We start from the raw sequence: 15,959 nt of genomic DNA on the forward strand, positions 1-15,959 counted from the left end.
AGTTAAGGGCATGAGCGTCCTGAGGGAACTGGGAAAAGAAGACCCCAAACAAGAAATGTACGAAACCGACGGTCGGGGAAAGAACCAAAGCCCGAGTCGGTTCTTTGAGACCAAAACCAGGCTGGATGCACTTGCATTACTGGTTCTTAGACGTTGCTAAAAAACGCAGAGATCTCGTCAGCCCCGGTCAGGAAAACGGGGTGAGGACAGGCACTCACACAAGTAACCAGCATCTGCAGGAAAAGGGGGTTATGAGCGCCACGGGCACCCGAAAATTCCTAGACTAGAGCTTCCAGAACAGATTAAAGACAGCAGGAGCAGCTCTGTAAACGTCAGGGAAACCGTGCTCCACTCTCCCTATGAAGGAAGCAGGAGGCTTGAGGGGGCGGGGTCTCAGCCCTCCAGAAAGCAGGGCAAAACTCCCGTCTCCCCGATTTCCGCAGGGAGCCCCCACACCCCTAGACCTCCTACGACAGAGCAGGCTGGCACCCCGCACCTGCCGGGGACAGGACAGCGGGGACATCACCGAAGGGAAAGGCCATCACAGGCTATTGCACACCGGCCTGTGCGGGGCCAGGGAGCAGGAAACCAGGTGCAGAAAAGGCACGCGACCACCTCGGTCTACACAAAAGTGTGTGCAGCTACCCTGCTTTTATGAAAGACCGCGTTGGTACCTGTTTCATTAACTAAAAACCAGACATTTTTTCTTTTACAAAAAACATGACAAAAAGTGCAAAGAGCTTTGAGCTTTGTTTTGCAGGGAGTGGGCAGGGGCAGTGAGACTGGTGCCACCGGGCGCCTTCCCTGGGACCCGCACGCGAGACCCGCACACCAGCCTTGCGAGCCTTGAGCTGTGTGTCCTCTGGGCTTCACCTCAGTTTCTTTCGTGCACCCTTAGCAGCGTGTGTGTCCTAAGTGGTCGGGGGGGGGGGGGGTGTCTAGGGATGCTCAGGAATTTTCTGGCATAAATGAATCGTTTCTTCACTTTATACCATTTTGGCTTACGAGATGGTTTCATAAGATACGAAAAAGGCAAAGTATCCTTTTGTGACCAAACGAACACGTAGTGAACACCAGTAGCCTCAAGTATCGGAAGTTTACCAAAGACCAACAGCAAACGCTAACTGCAGAGAGACCTCAGAGGACAGTGATGCTTCGTCAAGGAGCACTGACAGTGTCCCCTGTTCTCACTGGGGCCGAGGCCTCGGCAGGAATCCCGCCATCAGAGCAGCTCTTCAGAGTTCTCTGGAGTAAAACGCACACCCATGAGTGTAAGGTTGTATGCACACGGAAAGATGTCCCTGGATGTGAAAAACAGATCTACGATCTAAAAGTGTGTAAAACATTACTGGTCATATGCTCCGTTTACACAACAACTGTATTTCTATATGTCAGCAATTCGTAAAAAACAAAACAAAACAAAAAAACCCTTACATTTTTTTTTAAATATCAAGAATAGGAGTAAACTTATCAGAAGATATGTAAGATCTTTATGCTTTAATAAGAGATAAGGGGCACCTGGGGGGCTCCGTCGGTTGGGCATCTGACTGTGGCCCAGGTCATGATCTCACGGCTCATGAGTTCGAGCCCCACATCGGGCTCTGTGCTGACAGCTCAGAGCCTGGAAACTGCTTCGGATTTTGTTGTCTCTCTCTCTGACCCTCCCCCGTTCATGCTCTGTGTCAAAAATAAACGTTAAAAAAAATTTTTTTAATGTCAATTCTACCTGCAAATTCTTGATTAAATGTAATTCTCTCAAAAAACCCCCACACAGTTTTTGGTGGGCCCTAACAATCGGCTTCTATTTCTGTGCCAGCTCACAAGGCCCAAGAATGGCTGGAGAATGGAAGGAGGACCGGCTTATCCGTAATTGTTCATAAACCTGAACGCTGCAGGGGTCAGTAACCGAGTGCCCCACGGTGACTCCAGTAGCCCACGGATGGTCCCGATAAGTGTACACATAGCTGGTCTGTGATGGAGACTAGACGCTTCGCACATGGCACCCACGTGACTCTCCACATGAAAATGAACTCAGACCTGACGCTTCCTATCAACTCCAGTGGATCAAACACATTGACATAGAAGGATGCTTTAGAAAAAAAAAGCTCAAATCGTAAAGGAAAAAGTATACCGGCTGCATAAAGATTCGGAGGACTTCGTTAAGAGACGAGAGTACGGAAAGAGCCCACGGAACAGCAAGACCTTGAGGTAAACACGAGGGAACCTGGCATTTCCTCCATCGCTTTGGAAGGTCGCCTCAACGCCACAGCAAAGCTGCCTCGCACCCACATCACAGTCGTCCGAAAGTGACGGGGAAATCGCACACCGCGAGGGTGAGCCTGTGGCTGGTGAGCACGTCTCCCCTGCCGGACCGTGCAAGCCAGCGGGCCCCGGGGGCGGGGGCAGGGTTCCAGCGCCGGAACCCCAGACACGCGCACACCCACGCGGCAAATCTCCAAACCCTAATGCGACATCAGAGGGCCACGCACGCTGTGGGCTTATATGCGCTAAACTACGAGAGCCTTTGAAGGTTTCGTGCCAGGTGGCGGGACTCCAGGAAAGAATGGTTCTGCGATCCTGAGGCCTCCCCCCTGGTGGGAGGGAGTGGACCGTTTGGGAAGGACACACTCCGGCTTTGAAGGCGCAAACGGCCCAGGCACCTGCCAGTTCCTGGTTTTCGCCGAAAAGAACGGTCACGAGTGAATCCAAGTCTCAGGTGTGCTAAGTACAAGCCAGATCAGTGTTGGAGGCACAAGGGAGGGTCAGGTGCTGGGGCCTGCCACCGCAGCCCAGCGTGTGCGCGGCTCTCCGTGGCTGTGGCGGAGGGACGCCACGCGGCCACTTGAGCGCCTCCGCCACTCCCCGGCAGGGGACCGCATGGATTCGGACACGCCTGGTCACAACCCTGACGCCAGATGGCTAGCGGGGAGTGTGGCGCGCGGCTCCAGGTGGGACGGAACGGAAGCAGGAGAGGCGCCCCCCTCCCCTGCGCGGGGTTCCGCCCTCCCGGTGTTCCGCCCTCCCGCCGGCACTCGGTACCTTTCCCCTGAGCCTCCTTTAGCTTTGTGCTGATCCACTGCATGGCTCTGGCGGAGATCTTGGTTCCAAAGTTTCTGTCAAACGGTGAAGGCGCTCCACCCTGTCGGTCAGAGTCACAGGAAACATCATTTTAAAACCGCCGTGAGAGCCGCGAGTATTGAGCAAAACTGACATCGTATTTTCAGGAGACTGTGTAAGCGGCAGTTCTGGGGGTTTCTGTTTTGCTTTTGCAAGTTTTTATCTCCTTGTGTGTAGTCGGGGCCTGTAGCCGGAGCCCAGCCTGTGAGGCGGCACCCCAGTACTCGCCCCACCCCAGCCTGGGCCACGCAACCCGGGGGGCTTCGTTATTAGAATCTTCTTTCAGGATTCCTTAATCGTATTTGGGGATGGGGAGCGGGTCACGGTTTCCTTTAAGAATGTGATCCCCTCTGTGGGCCAGTAGTGTCCACGAAAATACACAGATGGGCACCAGGTCGCCACGTAAGTTGAGGACGGTGACAGGCCCTTTGGACGAATGAGTAGACCCGAAGTTAAAACACCTAAGAGAGGCGCCTGGGTGGCGCAGTTAAGCGTCTGACTTCGGCTCAGGTCATGATCTCACGGTCCGTGAGTTCAAGCCCCGCGTCGGGCTCTGTGCTGACAGCTCGGAGCTGAGAGCCTGTTTCGGATTCTGTGGCTCCCTCTCTCTCTGCCCCTCCCCCACTCACACTCTTTCTCTCTGTCTCAAAAATAAACATTAAAAAAAAAAAAAAAACAACCCTAAGATACCGGTGGGGGTATGGGGGATGGGGGGTGTCGGGCCCAGGACAGGCATGCCGCCCTTGGTCCACACCCGCCTCCAGCTTTGACCTCTGGGGCGTGCCTGCAAATCAGAGCCACCCCAAGACTCCTTGCAGATCATTCTGACTTGTGCAAACCTCAAGGATCGGTTGATCCATAAATAGGTAGGAAGGCCCGGTGTTGAGGGAAGCACTTGACTGTATGAAAGTTGAGAGCTTTCCCTACAGCGCCCTTCCCCCCCCCCCCCCCCCCCCCCCCCCCCGTAGACAACAGAATTCCTAAAGCTGGTGGTGTTTAGTACAGCTCTTCAACAGAACATCGCTTAGCGAAGGAGGCGCCAACGGGATTAAAACCACCTTCCGAGCACACATTCCCCACCGCGGCTCAAACAAGGCCTCCCCCTACAGAGCCTCCGGGGAGGCGGCCACGGGTCGCCGTGTGTCCCGGCCCCACCTGCTGCATGTGGCCCAGCACGTTCTTCCTGCAGTCGAACACGCCCTTGCCCTCCTCGGAGTAGAGGTGGTAGATGAAGTCCGTGGTGTAGTGCTCGCTGCAGCTCTCGTTCCTGCAAGGGTGTGGGGGGAGGGGCTACTCAGCGGGAGGGCGTGAGGGGTGGGGTGGGGGTGGGGGGGTGTTCAGAGCACGCGGGTGGGGGAGGGGGTGTTTAGAGCACGCGGGTGGGGGGGCAGGGGGGGTGGGGTGATGGTGCAGGGTGTTCAGAGCACGCAGGTGGGGGAGGGGGTGCTCAGCGGCAGGGGGTGGGGTGGGGTGAGGGTGGGGGAGTGTTCAGAGCATGCAGGTAGGGGAAGGGGTGCTCAGCGGTGGGGGGGTGGGGTGAGGGGGTATTCAGGGGAAAGGGGTAGGGGAGGGGGTGGCTGGGCGTGAAGGAAGGGGTGGGGGAGGGGCTGCTCAGCAGGGCGTGTGGGTGTGGGGTGAGGGGTGAGGGTACGGGGTGTTCAGAGCACGCGGGTGGGGGAGGGGGTGCTCAGCGGCGGGGGGGCAGGTGGGGTGAGGGTATGGAGTGTTCAGAGCACGCGGGTGGGGGTGCTTAGTGGCGGGGTGGGTGTGGGGGGAGGGGGGTGTTCAGCGGCGGGGGGGTGGAGTGAGGGGGGGTGTTTCGAGCATGCGGGTGGGGGAGGGGGTGTTCAGCAGCGGGGGGGGGGGGGGCGGTGACCGTGCGGGGTGTTCAGAGCACGGGGGGGAGGGGCGGGGGGGCTCAGAACAGGGCAGCGGGTGGGTCAGAGCTCAGGGTGTGGCCGGGCAGCCGGTCCCGTTGCATCCCACGCGCCCTTCCCTGCAGATGCCAGGGACTTAAGCACATACTTGACTTGGTGAGATGGTAACAAAAACAAAGCTAACTACAAAGCAAAAGTGAATTTTTAAAACGTGCCCTTCAGTGACTTAAGCGCACGCAATTTTTAACGCAACGCGCAATTACTACCGCGTTTCTTCGGGACCGGGGCAGAGACCGGACTGCTGCCCCTACGCGCTCAGACCGTGAACCCGGATGGTTCTGAGAAGCCGGGGCTGGGGGGGGGGGGGCGGGGGCGAGGAGGGGGCGTCCGTACCTGAGCACGAGTCCCCTCTGGATGGTGGTCTTCATTTTCTCGGTCAGGTGCTCCACGTTGGCCTAGGGAAGAGTGTTCCGTTCGTCAGGCGCCCTCCCTGTCGCCCGCGGCGGCCCCGTGACAAGGACGCACCTGCAGATCGCGGATGTCGAAGGGCTCTTCGAAGATGTAGGCGGCGTCGGCTCCGGCGGCGAGCCCCCCCATGTTGGCCAGGTAGCCGCAGTAGCCCCCCATGGTCTCGATGATGAACACGCGGCGCTTGGTCCCGCTGGCCGACTGCTTGATGCGGTCACACGTCTGGCCACAGAGGAGGACACGGGTCATCCCACCCACCTCCGGGCCCTGCCGCTGCCCACCGCGGGGAGGGGGGGAGGGGGAGGAGGGGGCGCCTGGGACCGGCTCACCCCCACTGCCCACGTGGCCCCACGGGACGTGGGCGCCCTGACATCTGATGGGCTCAGTGGGAATTTCTGTTCGGTTGGTTTCTTCCGGAAAGCTCCCCGTGACATTTGGGTTTTGGGCATCGTCACTCTGTGAACCGTACATCGTGCGAGGGCACCTGCGTTCTGAGCCAGATAGCAGCTCCTGGACCAAGGTCCTGAGAACCCTTCCAGACCCTCAGCCTACAGGTCTCCCATGGGCCCTCCTCGAGACACTGGCTCAGGGACCCCTGTCCACCGCCTTCCCACTACCCCACCAGTCCGGACCACCACGCACGCTCCGGGGGCCACAGCGCCACTCACCAGGCCCGCCTAGGACAACCGCTCTGATCCAGCGCTAGCCTTGCCGGGCCCCAAAACAGCACCTTTGAGTACAGGTCAGAGCCCCTCTCCGGGCTCCCCAGGCCGGCCCTGCTCCCGGGGTGTGGAGTCTGGAGGACAGGAGCCCCCAGCTTCACCGGGTCCTGACCCGGCTATTTCAGCCAGCCGCCCCCTCCCGGGTTCCTAAACCGGCATGGACAGCAGCCCTGTCCCAGGCTGGTGGTACACGCAGGGGGCGCTCTGCCTTTTGTGGGGAGCAGGAGGAATCCAGGGGTGCTGATACGCCCCCTGGCCTGCTCACGGTGGGAACGTCCCCTCCCAGCCTTGGGCGCCCCGCAGGGGCAGCCGGAAGATTCTCCCAGCGCGATCTCTGGGCTGGTCCCACTGGCTAACATTTCGCCTCACGGGGGCTTCAAGACCACACATCACGCGGAAACAAGGTGGAGCTGAGAGCACAGTGAAGACGGAAAAGGGCCCGTGGACCTGGGTGTGAGGACGTGGTCCTGCCGGGCCCAAGGGCTAGCCCTCAGCACGAGGTGTCTGCTGAGCGGGGCTTGGGGGGACCAGACCAGGCGGGGTAGGGGCGTGGTGGGTCCCACCCAGCACAGACCCCTGGCAGAGCCACGTGAGCACCAGAGGCCCGACCCCTGGAGTCTCGCCGCGCACCGTGGCCGGTGGCCGCTTCGTGGCCTGCCCGAGGGCCTACCGTACCCGCGGAGAAACAGAACTCCAAGCAGGTCACGGGTGGGAGCCGCCAGCCTGGGAACGAGCCTCTCGGGGGCCGTGGCTCTACTCAGAAGCAGAACGAGCTCCCCTCCCAGCAGCAAATTCGGTGAGCAGACAAGCATGACACTACAGTGCACGTGTCACGAGCTAAAGGCTGCGGCACAGCGCGTTGGGGACGGAGGCCCGGAGACAGCCGCCCCCGTCCCCTCACTGTGATCCAGCTCCAAACTGCCAGCCGGGACCCAAGCTGCCGTGTGCCCAGGGCCTCCGGCAGACAGGGGGCTCCGTGTGCCAAGCGTGGGAGCCCGGGCCACACGAACGTCAAGGACGCGGCCAACCCTGGGCCACCGCCCCACAGCAGCCCGCCGCTGGGCGACAAGTCCTCGGCGAGCACGGACCACACGGGCCAGACAGGGCCAGTGCAGAGCCCGCCAGACCCTCCGGCACGGGACATCCTCCCCGGGAGCAGCGCTCCCCCACTGCACAACCACGGGCAGGTGGTTCCGCGCCGTGGCCGTGCCCCGCTGCCCCCGGAGCGCTCACCCTCACAGTCCCCTGACCCCCGTGGCGTGCCCCCGGATTCCCGCCAGGCCCTCCCTGGACACCACGTCCGGGCCGGCTGTCGTCCTGAGCGCGAGCACAAGCCCGCGCAACAGCAGGGCCTCCGGGGGCTAGGGGTGCAGACCCCACCCAGGACACGGGAAGAGGCTCCCTGTTTAGCCGATGAAGGTCAGCCCTGCCCACCACAGGGAGGGTCACGCAGCCATGGAAGGTGTGACGTGAACTCTGGCCGGTGGGAAGTAACGGGAACTGTGGCTCATTACTCCTGCAGGCCCGGGGGGGTTCCTCCCCTTGCCTCGCGTGTCCGGGCAGGAAGAGGAAGTCCCTAGAGTCCGGCCTGACCGGCAGTGTCGCCGGAGGGGCGACAGGGCCCTCTTACCTCTACCACCACATTGAGGCCAGTGTCAGAACCCATGGAGATGTCTGAGCCTGGGACGTTGTTGCTAATGGTGGCCGGCACGATGCAAATGGGGACGCAAAACTCCTGGTGGCTGTCACGTGCCTGGGCCAATAGGACCGAGCCCTCGAACGCCTGAAGCAGTGGGGCGGGCAGTCAGCGGGGCGTCCCCGGCACCTCCCTGACGCCACCGGGCGGGGCCGCGTCCTCGTGGGCCAGGGGGATGTCCTCACGGGCCAGGGTGCGGCAGCTCGGGGGCCTCATGGGGTGAGATGTGGGAGCGGGGACACCCACGGGGTGTGGGGCGTAGGGTGGGGGGCCTCCCGGAGGAGGGGACGCAGGCAGGTGGCAGCAAAGCAGGGGCCGGCGTGTCAGTGGAGGACAAACAGCCAGTCGGTCCCTTCTTGGTGTCTCGGAGGAGGCGAGGGAGGCCGATCAGGAGGGGGCTTAATTCAGGGCCGGCCTGGCAGCTTTGTGCGGCGGGTGGGGGTGCAGGGCCCTGCCAGTGAGGCCTCCACGATGACCCAGGTCACTGGAGCGGGCCGCCCCTGCCCCGAAGGTGGCTGGAGGGCTTGGGCGCACCTCTGCTGGTCCCCGGGCCCTTGTCACAGGGGCCGGGAGCCCCGGCGCTGCTCTGGAACCGCACGGTGAAAACGTTTGCATCTGATGTCACAAAAGGGAGCTGTTCTCAAGCAGGGGGCAGGCGCTTGCGGTCTCTGCCCTGGAGTGTGTTAACCGGAATGTTCGTGAGCGGCCATGGGCCCATCGTCCACCGTCCCCGAGGCCCCCAGGCTCGCGGAGCAGCTGGACACTCTGGCAGGCAACCTGCGGGCGAATGGACCCCCGGACGGTCTTTCCTCGTCCCGCCTGCAAGGCCCCTGTGCACCTGCTACAGGGACGTGCACGTCTGAGGGCGGCGGAGGGGGACCCACGCCTCCTGGAAAGGCGTGTGCTCTCTGCTGCCTTGTGTTTCCCCCGAACACATAGGGTTCTAGGGCGGCTATGGCCCGAGGACACGTGGATGGTGGGCCCGTGGCAGGTTAGTTCGGGGAGCGGCCCCAGTCCACCTCAGACCACGTAAGTCACACGGGGCACCGGCAGGGTCACGGGGAGTCACGGGGGACAGCCCCTGAGGCCAGGAGGGCTCTCAGCAGCAATAAATGGGGTGTCTGTAACCAGAAGCACCTTCCACGTTCTGGTTCCTGTTGCTCCTTTTTCCCTCACGTCCCGAGAAAAGGAGGGGGACCCTCCAGCGGGGACGGGGGACGGGCCAGCGGGGAAAGCGAGCGCGCAACTCTGGGGGCAGACGTCCCGCCCGAGGCCCTGGGGGCAGGGACACGGACGTCCGCTCTGGGCGCGTCTCACAGCACAGCACCGCCAACCCAACCCGGGCGCTCGGAGAAAAGGCAAGACGTTCTGGGGGCGAATAACACTGCAGCCGCCTTCTCGGCGTCCGCGGCCACACGGGGCTCAGCCGCCCTCAGCTGTGGCTCTGCCCACGTAGGAACAGCGTTCAAACCCCTGCTCGGACGGGGTGCTGTGACGCATGACACACAGAGATCTGTCGGGACAAAGACGTAACAGCCGGAGGACAGGACCGTCACAGTAAGATCGCCTCTGGGACCCCCGCGTGGCTGGATGGCCAGACCCGTCCCTGGGCACTGCCGACCTCCCCTGGGGGCAGAATCTCAACAAAAGGGGGGGCTGGCGCTGGAGATGCCCCCGGGGCATCTGGACACGAGGCTTCAGGCCCGCGGGTGGCCCGTCCGGGAAAAAGGTGTCCTGAGTGCGGGGGACGGGCCCACACGGAGCCCACTCTGGTCCCGGATCCCCCGAGGCGGGTCAGGAGGGATGTGGGATGCCTGTGACTCGTCACGTCGGCCCCTCAGCGGGCTTCCGGCCCAAACCCAGACCTCCCCCAGACCACACCAGTTCCTTCTGGCTCTCACGACCACAACCGGCAAGAAACCAAGCGACGCGCGCACTCCAGACGGAGTCCCTACACCTCCAGGACACGGCGAGCGGGGCGGGAGCGGGCGTCACCCCGAGCGCCCGGCCCACCACCCGTCACAAGCCAGGCCCGGCGCCGTGGTGCCACCAAAGCCGCCTGCGGATCTGGAGCTCGACGCACACGCACACCTGCTCGCCCGCTGCGGCCCCGACCGCGAGCCGGTGCCTTTGTCACCGGTTAACTGGCTTTGAGAGACTCCGCGAAAGACCAGCTCCAAACGGGCATACGCCAAACTTCCGCATCCCAGGGAAGCAAGCGGGTAACCTGGGGTCCCCCCGCCTATTATTCTGGTTTTCGGATTGTCAGCAACACACGAGTATCAGATCTCTCTAGGCCGTAAGCAGTTTCTCGTAGCAGAGGGGAGCCTGTACGGATGAGTGAGAGATTTCGTGCCTCGAAGCGCACATCAAATGTCACGGGGAGAGACACCCCACCCGGGGCCCAGATGTGCAGGTGACAACCTCCGGAACCCCCACCCCCACCCACCCCGAAGAGGGGCTCCAGTCAGGTGACCGTTAGGAAACACGAGCTCCCAGCTGCTTCCACAGAGCGTAAGCAGGCGCAACCTCCAGCCAGGGCAGGGAAAGAGCAGGAAGACAGTGACGAAGGTCACGGCCAGCGGCCCTTCAGTGCACAGGTGAAGCCTGATCAGGAGCTGAATCGGGTCACAGCAGCAAAAGCAGGGCAGCTTGGGTCACGGCCCAGCGGGGCGCTCCAGCGAGGGGACACCGGACACACGGGTGGGGCTTTTTAGTAAAGAAAGCACACAGGGTTTAAGAAGCTCAGGAAAGAAAAGCAGAAGTGAAGTTCTAAGCGTTATTTACCAGGTGAAATTTTAAAAGCGTTTCTTTTATTTACCAGCACTAGAAACAAATTTTTGACGCCGTGGGTTTAAGAAAAAAAAAAAAATGCTAGGAAAACATTCATGGGATGCATGTCTCACGAGGAAAATAAAGACTCGTGAATTTGCTGAAAAATCTTAGACACCAGATGAAAAATTAGAAACGTATTCTGTCGGTCGCTGCGCTTTAAGCTCCCACGCCATTTCCCAAGTGTGGTTTTCACACATGGTAACACGGGCGTGCTTCTGTTGTGTTACTGCCTTTTGGCAGATAAACTAACGTACTATCCGTGTTGTTTTCAGATGCGACTGAACGTGGCCAGGGTACAACGGGAGAGAATGATGCTCACGGCGATAGCCAGAAGCAGGACGGATGTACCCGCGGATTCAGGTGCGTGAAAAAAGTGACACAAAACGGAGCTCGGGATCCGCCCCCAAACATCCACGCAGGGGCCACCGGACCCAGGATCCGTCATACCAAGTTACGTTCCGGGACTGAAGTGAATTTGGCCCGGTCAGAAAAACGAACGGTCGCGATCATCCAAATCACGAAACCGTCGCCCGCCACGACTTGAGTGCCGCACGCTCCCCGTCAGTGCGCCCAGCAGGGACACGTCGTCCTGGCCGAGGCACAGGAAAAGGGGCGCTGGATTAGAGATTGCCAGAAAGAAAACAAAAAATACTGCTGTTCTGGAAACAAACCCGGGTCTGGTTTCCGTCTCTAGTGCGCTGGCAGATAAAAGCGGGCCAGGAGGCGCCCTCCCGCTCAGCGTCCGCGGCACCCGCTTTGCTGGCCACGCAGACTTACGTCGGTGATGGTGTTCAGGGCGGTGTCCGCGCCGATGCTGAAATCGGAGCCCGGCACGTTGTTGGACACCGTGGCGGGGACCATGACCATGGGGACACAGAGCTCCTCGTGCTTCTCCCGGGCAGCTGACAGCTCCAGCAGTCCCAGGTAGGCCTGTCAGGCGTGCGGTTGTGGGGAAGGAGGGAGGGGAGCAGAGGGGCCGTTAAAAAACACCAGAGGGCGTTCGCGTCACCGGGGACCAGCGATTCTGTGAGCGCAAAGGAGCCCAGAGGTCAGCGTCACGCAGAAGAGACACGAGTCTCCTGTTCGCAAGGGTCTCATTACTTGAGGCCCTCACGTTTTCTTTAAGGCAAACGGAAAGCTTATCGGTCGAACGAAAGAGACATGAAGGTCTGCGGTCCGACGCGCGATGAGAAATGACGCGGCCACGTGACTGCCCTGCTCCCTGACGGCCATCGGGCCTCGGATTCGAGAGACGCCGTCATTTCTGCAGACTGCAGACGCGTGAGGCTCACCGACAAGGTGCATCCCCCGTGGGGGGCCCAGCTCTGGCTCCCCGATCCAGCCGCTCCGTGGGAGCCGGGGAAGCGTCCCACGGCAGCACGACGACCACCCAGTGGCAGCTGGGCCCGGGGGACCCCCCCCCCCCCCGCCCTGTGCTTGCCGCAAGCCTCCCCCCACAACCGACGGCCCTGACGGGCCCGCAGGTGCACAGAGACAAGGACGTACCTCAAATCCACCAATGATCAACAGCGCGTTGATGCTGTGGGTCCGCATCTGCTCGGCGATCGCCTCCAGGGACTTCCCGGGCAGCGTCCTACAAACAGTGCAGTCACACGTGAGGCCAGACGGACCTCGCGCAGCGGACGGACCCCGCTGGCACCCCCACCCCGCTCCCCGGGCCGGGCCCCGCGGCTGGACGGCAGAGCCGGGAAATCAAGTCTCCCCGGGAGCGTTGTTTAAAAAAGGAGGGGGGGGGGTGCCTGGGGGGCTCAGTCGGTTGGGCGTCCGACTTCGGCTCAGGTCGTGATCTCGCGGTGCGGGAGTTCGAGCCCCGCGTCGGGCTCTGTGCTGACAGCTCGGAGCCTGGAGCTGCTTCAGATTCTGTGTCTGTGTCTCCCTCTCTCTCTGCCCCTCCTGCCACTCTCTGTCTCTCTGTCTCAAAAATAACCATTAAAGGGGCGCCTGGGTGGCTCAGTCGGTTGGGCGTCTGACTTCCGCTCAGGTCGTGATCTCGCGGTCCGGGAGTTTAAGCCCCGCGTCGGGCTCTGTGCTGACAGCTCGGAGCCTGGAGGTGCTTCGGATGTCATGTCTCCCTCTCTCTCTGCCCCTCCCGTCACTCTCTGTCTCTCTCTCTCTGTCTCTGTCTCTCTGTCTCAAAAATAACCATTAAAGGGGTGCCTGGGTGGCTCAGTCGATTGGGCGTCCGACTTCCGCTCAGGTCGTGATCTCGCGGTCCGTGAGTTCGAGCCCCGCGTCGGGCTCTGTGCTGACAGCTCGGAGCCTGGAGCTGCTTTGGATGCCATGTCTCCCTCTCTCTCTGCCCCTCCCGTCACTCTCTGTCTCTCTCTCTGTGTCTCTGTCTCTCTGTCTCAAAAATAACCATTAAAGGGGCGCCTGGGTGGCTCAGTCGGTTAAGCGGCCGACTTGGGCTCAGGTCATGATCTCGCGGTCTGTGAGTTCGAGCCCCACGTCGGGCTCTGTGCTGACTGCTCAGAGCCTGGAGCCTGTTTCGGATTCTGTGTCTCCCTCTCTCTGACCCTCCCCCGCCGTTCATGCTCTCTCTCTGTCTCAAAAATAAATAAATGTTAAAAAAAATTTTTTTTAAAAAAAAGGAAAAAAAAAAAGGGAAAGAAACGCTCATCGTCCAGTGGTTGGGCCTCAAAAGAACCCCAGTGCCTCATCAGAAAAAAACAACGCGCCCCAAAAGCTCGTGAGCGTTCACGGGAATTGTCTGAACGGAAGCTTCCTGTTTCCGAGTCCAGTGCGCACAGCTCGCCCAACCTGATCTCAGCTCACGTCCACGCGCGTCCACACCTGCTGGTCTTCTCCTGTCCTGCCTCCTGGTTCGAGCCCCACGGCCCACGCGTGGAACCAGACAAAGCACCGCCAGCCACCCCCCGCCCCGCTCTTCCCTCTGTGCCGACTTCGCACGACGTTCACCCTTCCGGGACGCTTACGGGGACCCTCAGGGCAAACCCTCATGATGTCAGCGACAAGGTCGCCCCGTGTCTACGGTGAGCTCAGCCCAGAGCCAGGGCTGGGGCTGGAGAAGCAGACACAAGTGGGTGTCGCTGGGGGCTCGGGAGGGGCCCGGGAGGGCGGGGGGGGTAGGCGCCCACCTCCGAACAGAACTTTGCCGCCCAGATGGCTCGACGGCCAGCAAGCCGCTCCGGAGGAGCAGTGAGCTCGCGAGCGGCTGGGCACGTGGGCACCTGCCACGCTGGGGAGGCTCACTGGAGGCAAAACCGCTCCCAAGTCATCTGCCTCGGCTCTGGTCCGGGGCCCAGCCGTGGGCTCCCCAAAACATGACCCGGGTCCCCCGTGGGGTGGGCTGGGGCATGGATTCCTTCACAGCAAGGGCAAAGCAGCAGCTTCTGGGGTGTCGGCTGAGCGTCTGACTCTCGATTTCAGCTCAGGTCGTTATCCCAGGGTTGTGGGATCGAGCCCCGTCCGAGCGCGGATTCCGCTCGGGATTCTCTCTCTCTCCCTCTGCCCCTCCCCCGCTCACGCTCTCTCACCCACTCTCTCAAAACAAGTAAGTAAATTTTAAAAAAAGAAAAAAAAAAAACCCAAAAGCAGCAGCTTCTGCACCAGCTGCTCTGACAGAACGTGAGCTTTCTCCTCCCAAAGAGCAGGTCAGAGTCCAGACGGAGAAATTACCGTTTGGTCCCAAGAATGGAGCCTCCTTGGCCGGTCCAGCCTCCGACATCCGCCCAGCCGATCTCCTTTATCTGATGCGCAAACACAGAGTCAGACGGCAGAAGGGACAGAGGACGGGGTAGCTTTGAGGCCGGCTCCCAGGCCTGGAGCCTCCAGCGGGCCGCTCGTCCCGAAGGGCCCGCGCCCCTCGGAAGCCGCTCCCGTGGCGACACCGAGCAAGTCACGTGGGTCCTGGGGTGAACCTGGAACCCAGGCCGCCAGGGCCCCGCCCTCCCGCCGCGGGCTCCAGAGCCACACTCCGCGGGCCACACTCTACCCATGGGAACTAAGGAGCGATGGATATTGTTGTTTTTCTAAATTGATGTAACTTCTTTGGCTAAAAACTGAGAGGCATCTAAGGAACCCAGCTGAGGCCCGCCGGGCACGGCCTCCCTGGCCAGCTCTCCCCTCCCTCCCTCAGAGGGGAGCCCGTCACGCCCACGTCCTCAAAGACCCCAGCACACAGCCGTCTGCTCCCTGGATGCCTCGCCCAGGGCGTCCGGTAGACAAATGCCTCCCACGAAACCACTTGCCACTCGGGCCGCAAATGGAGTCATTCTGGCTTCCTTCTCTCACGCCTGTGTCCATTCCGGGGGTGAAGCCCATTGGCCCTGCCTTCAAAACGCAGCCGGTGCTACAGACGGCTCGCCCACTCCACCCCTGCCAGACGGGACAACCGCCTTGGCTCAGCACCTCCCCCTGCCTCAGCACCTCCCCCTGCCTCAGCACCTCCCCCTGCCTCAGCACCTCCCCCTGCCTCAGCACCTCCCCCTGCCTCAGCACCTCCCCCTGCCTCAGCACCTCCCCCTGCCTCAGCACCTCCCCCTGCATCATCTCACCCTGCCTCAGCACCTCCCCCTGCCTCAGCACCTCCCCCTGCCTCAGCACCTCCCCCTGCCTCAGCACCTCCCCCTGCAGGATCATCTCTCCCTGCCTCAGCACCTCCCCCTGCCTCACCATCTCCCCTGCCTCAGCACCTCCCTCTGCCTCACCATCTCCCCCTGGCTCATAGCAGAAGCCCCAGCTCATCTTCCTGGTTCTGCTCCTGCTTTTGGTCAGAGACCCTCAGCATGCACTCACACACCCCTGCTCAAAGCCCTGTCTGCTCCCGGCACAAGCCCAACTGTATAATCACCTACGAGCCACCTGCCCCCCGGCCGCCTGCACCTCCCGACTCTGCTGCTGCGGCCGCGTCCTCCGTCTGTGGTCTGAGTTCCTGTCCCTGCGGCTGACCCCTCCTCTGTGGGTCTGGGCAGCGACCATGCCCTGTGAACCATCTGTTCCCTCAACGTCCTCTCCCTCCTGAAGGTGCAACCCTGCCGAGCGAGGCTTTGCCTTGTCCCTAGCTGGATGCCCCCCGGAAGAACTCCGCGCACTGTTGTCATTAAATAACGGGGGGAACAGATGCTGCCCTGCAGGATACGCTGGGTTACGGGGTGGGGCCCGCAGCCTCCCCGCTATCTGAGCTCCTGAGTCGTGTGACCTCGATCAAGTGAGCAAAATGAGGCTAACACAGCCGCTTTGCTGCGAGACTTAAATGGGTTA

At 61.4% G+C, this 15,959-nt stretch overlaps 1 protein-coding gene across 2 annotated transcripts in view; it reads right to left on the reverse strand.

Moving 5' to 3' along the window:
• Window positions 1–15,959, reverse strand: part of PFKP (phosphofructokinase, platelet) — a 55,344-nt gene that overhangs the window by 1,240 nt on the left and 38,145 nt on the right. Inside the window, exons 14-20 of one of the 2 annotated variants that reach the window (XM_047848069.1) lie at window positions 14,376–14,446; window positions 12,222–12,309; window positions 11,493–11,645; window positions 5,520–5,684; window positions 5,388–5,449; window positions 4,273–4,384; window positions 3,040–3,139 (exon numbers count right to left, since the gene is read on the reverse strand). In XM_047848069.1, coding sequence (XP_047704025.1) covers window positions 3,040–3,139; window positions 4,273–4,384; window positions 5,388–5,449; window positions 5,520–5,684; window positions 11,493–11,645; window positions 12,222–12,309; window positions 14,376–14,446 — 751 coding nt within the window. The remainder of the gene's footprint in view (window positions 1–3,039; window positions 3,140–4,272; window positions 4,385–5,387; window positions 5,450–5,519; window positions 5,685–11,492; window positions 11,646–12,221; window positions 12,310–14,375; window positions 14,447–15,959) is intronic. The other variant, XM_047848070.1, reaches the window with a different exon arrangement.

This window comes from Prionailurus viverrinus, unplaced genomic scaffold (genome assembly GCF_022837055.1).
Source record: "Prionailurus viverrinus isolate Anna unplaced genomic scaffold, UM_Priviv_1.0 scaffold_51, whole genome shotgun sequence".
NCBI classification, from domain to species: Eukaryota; Metazoa; Chordata; class Mammalia; order Carnivora; family Felidae; genus Prionailurus; species Prionailurus viverrinus.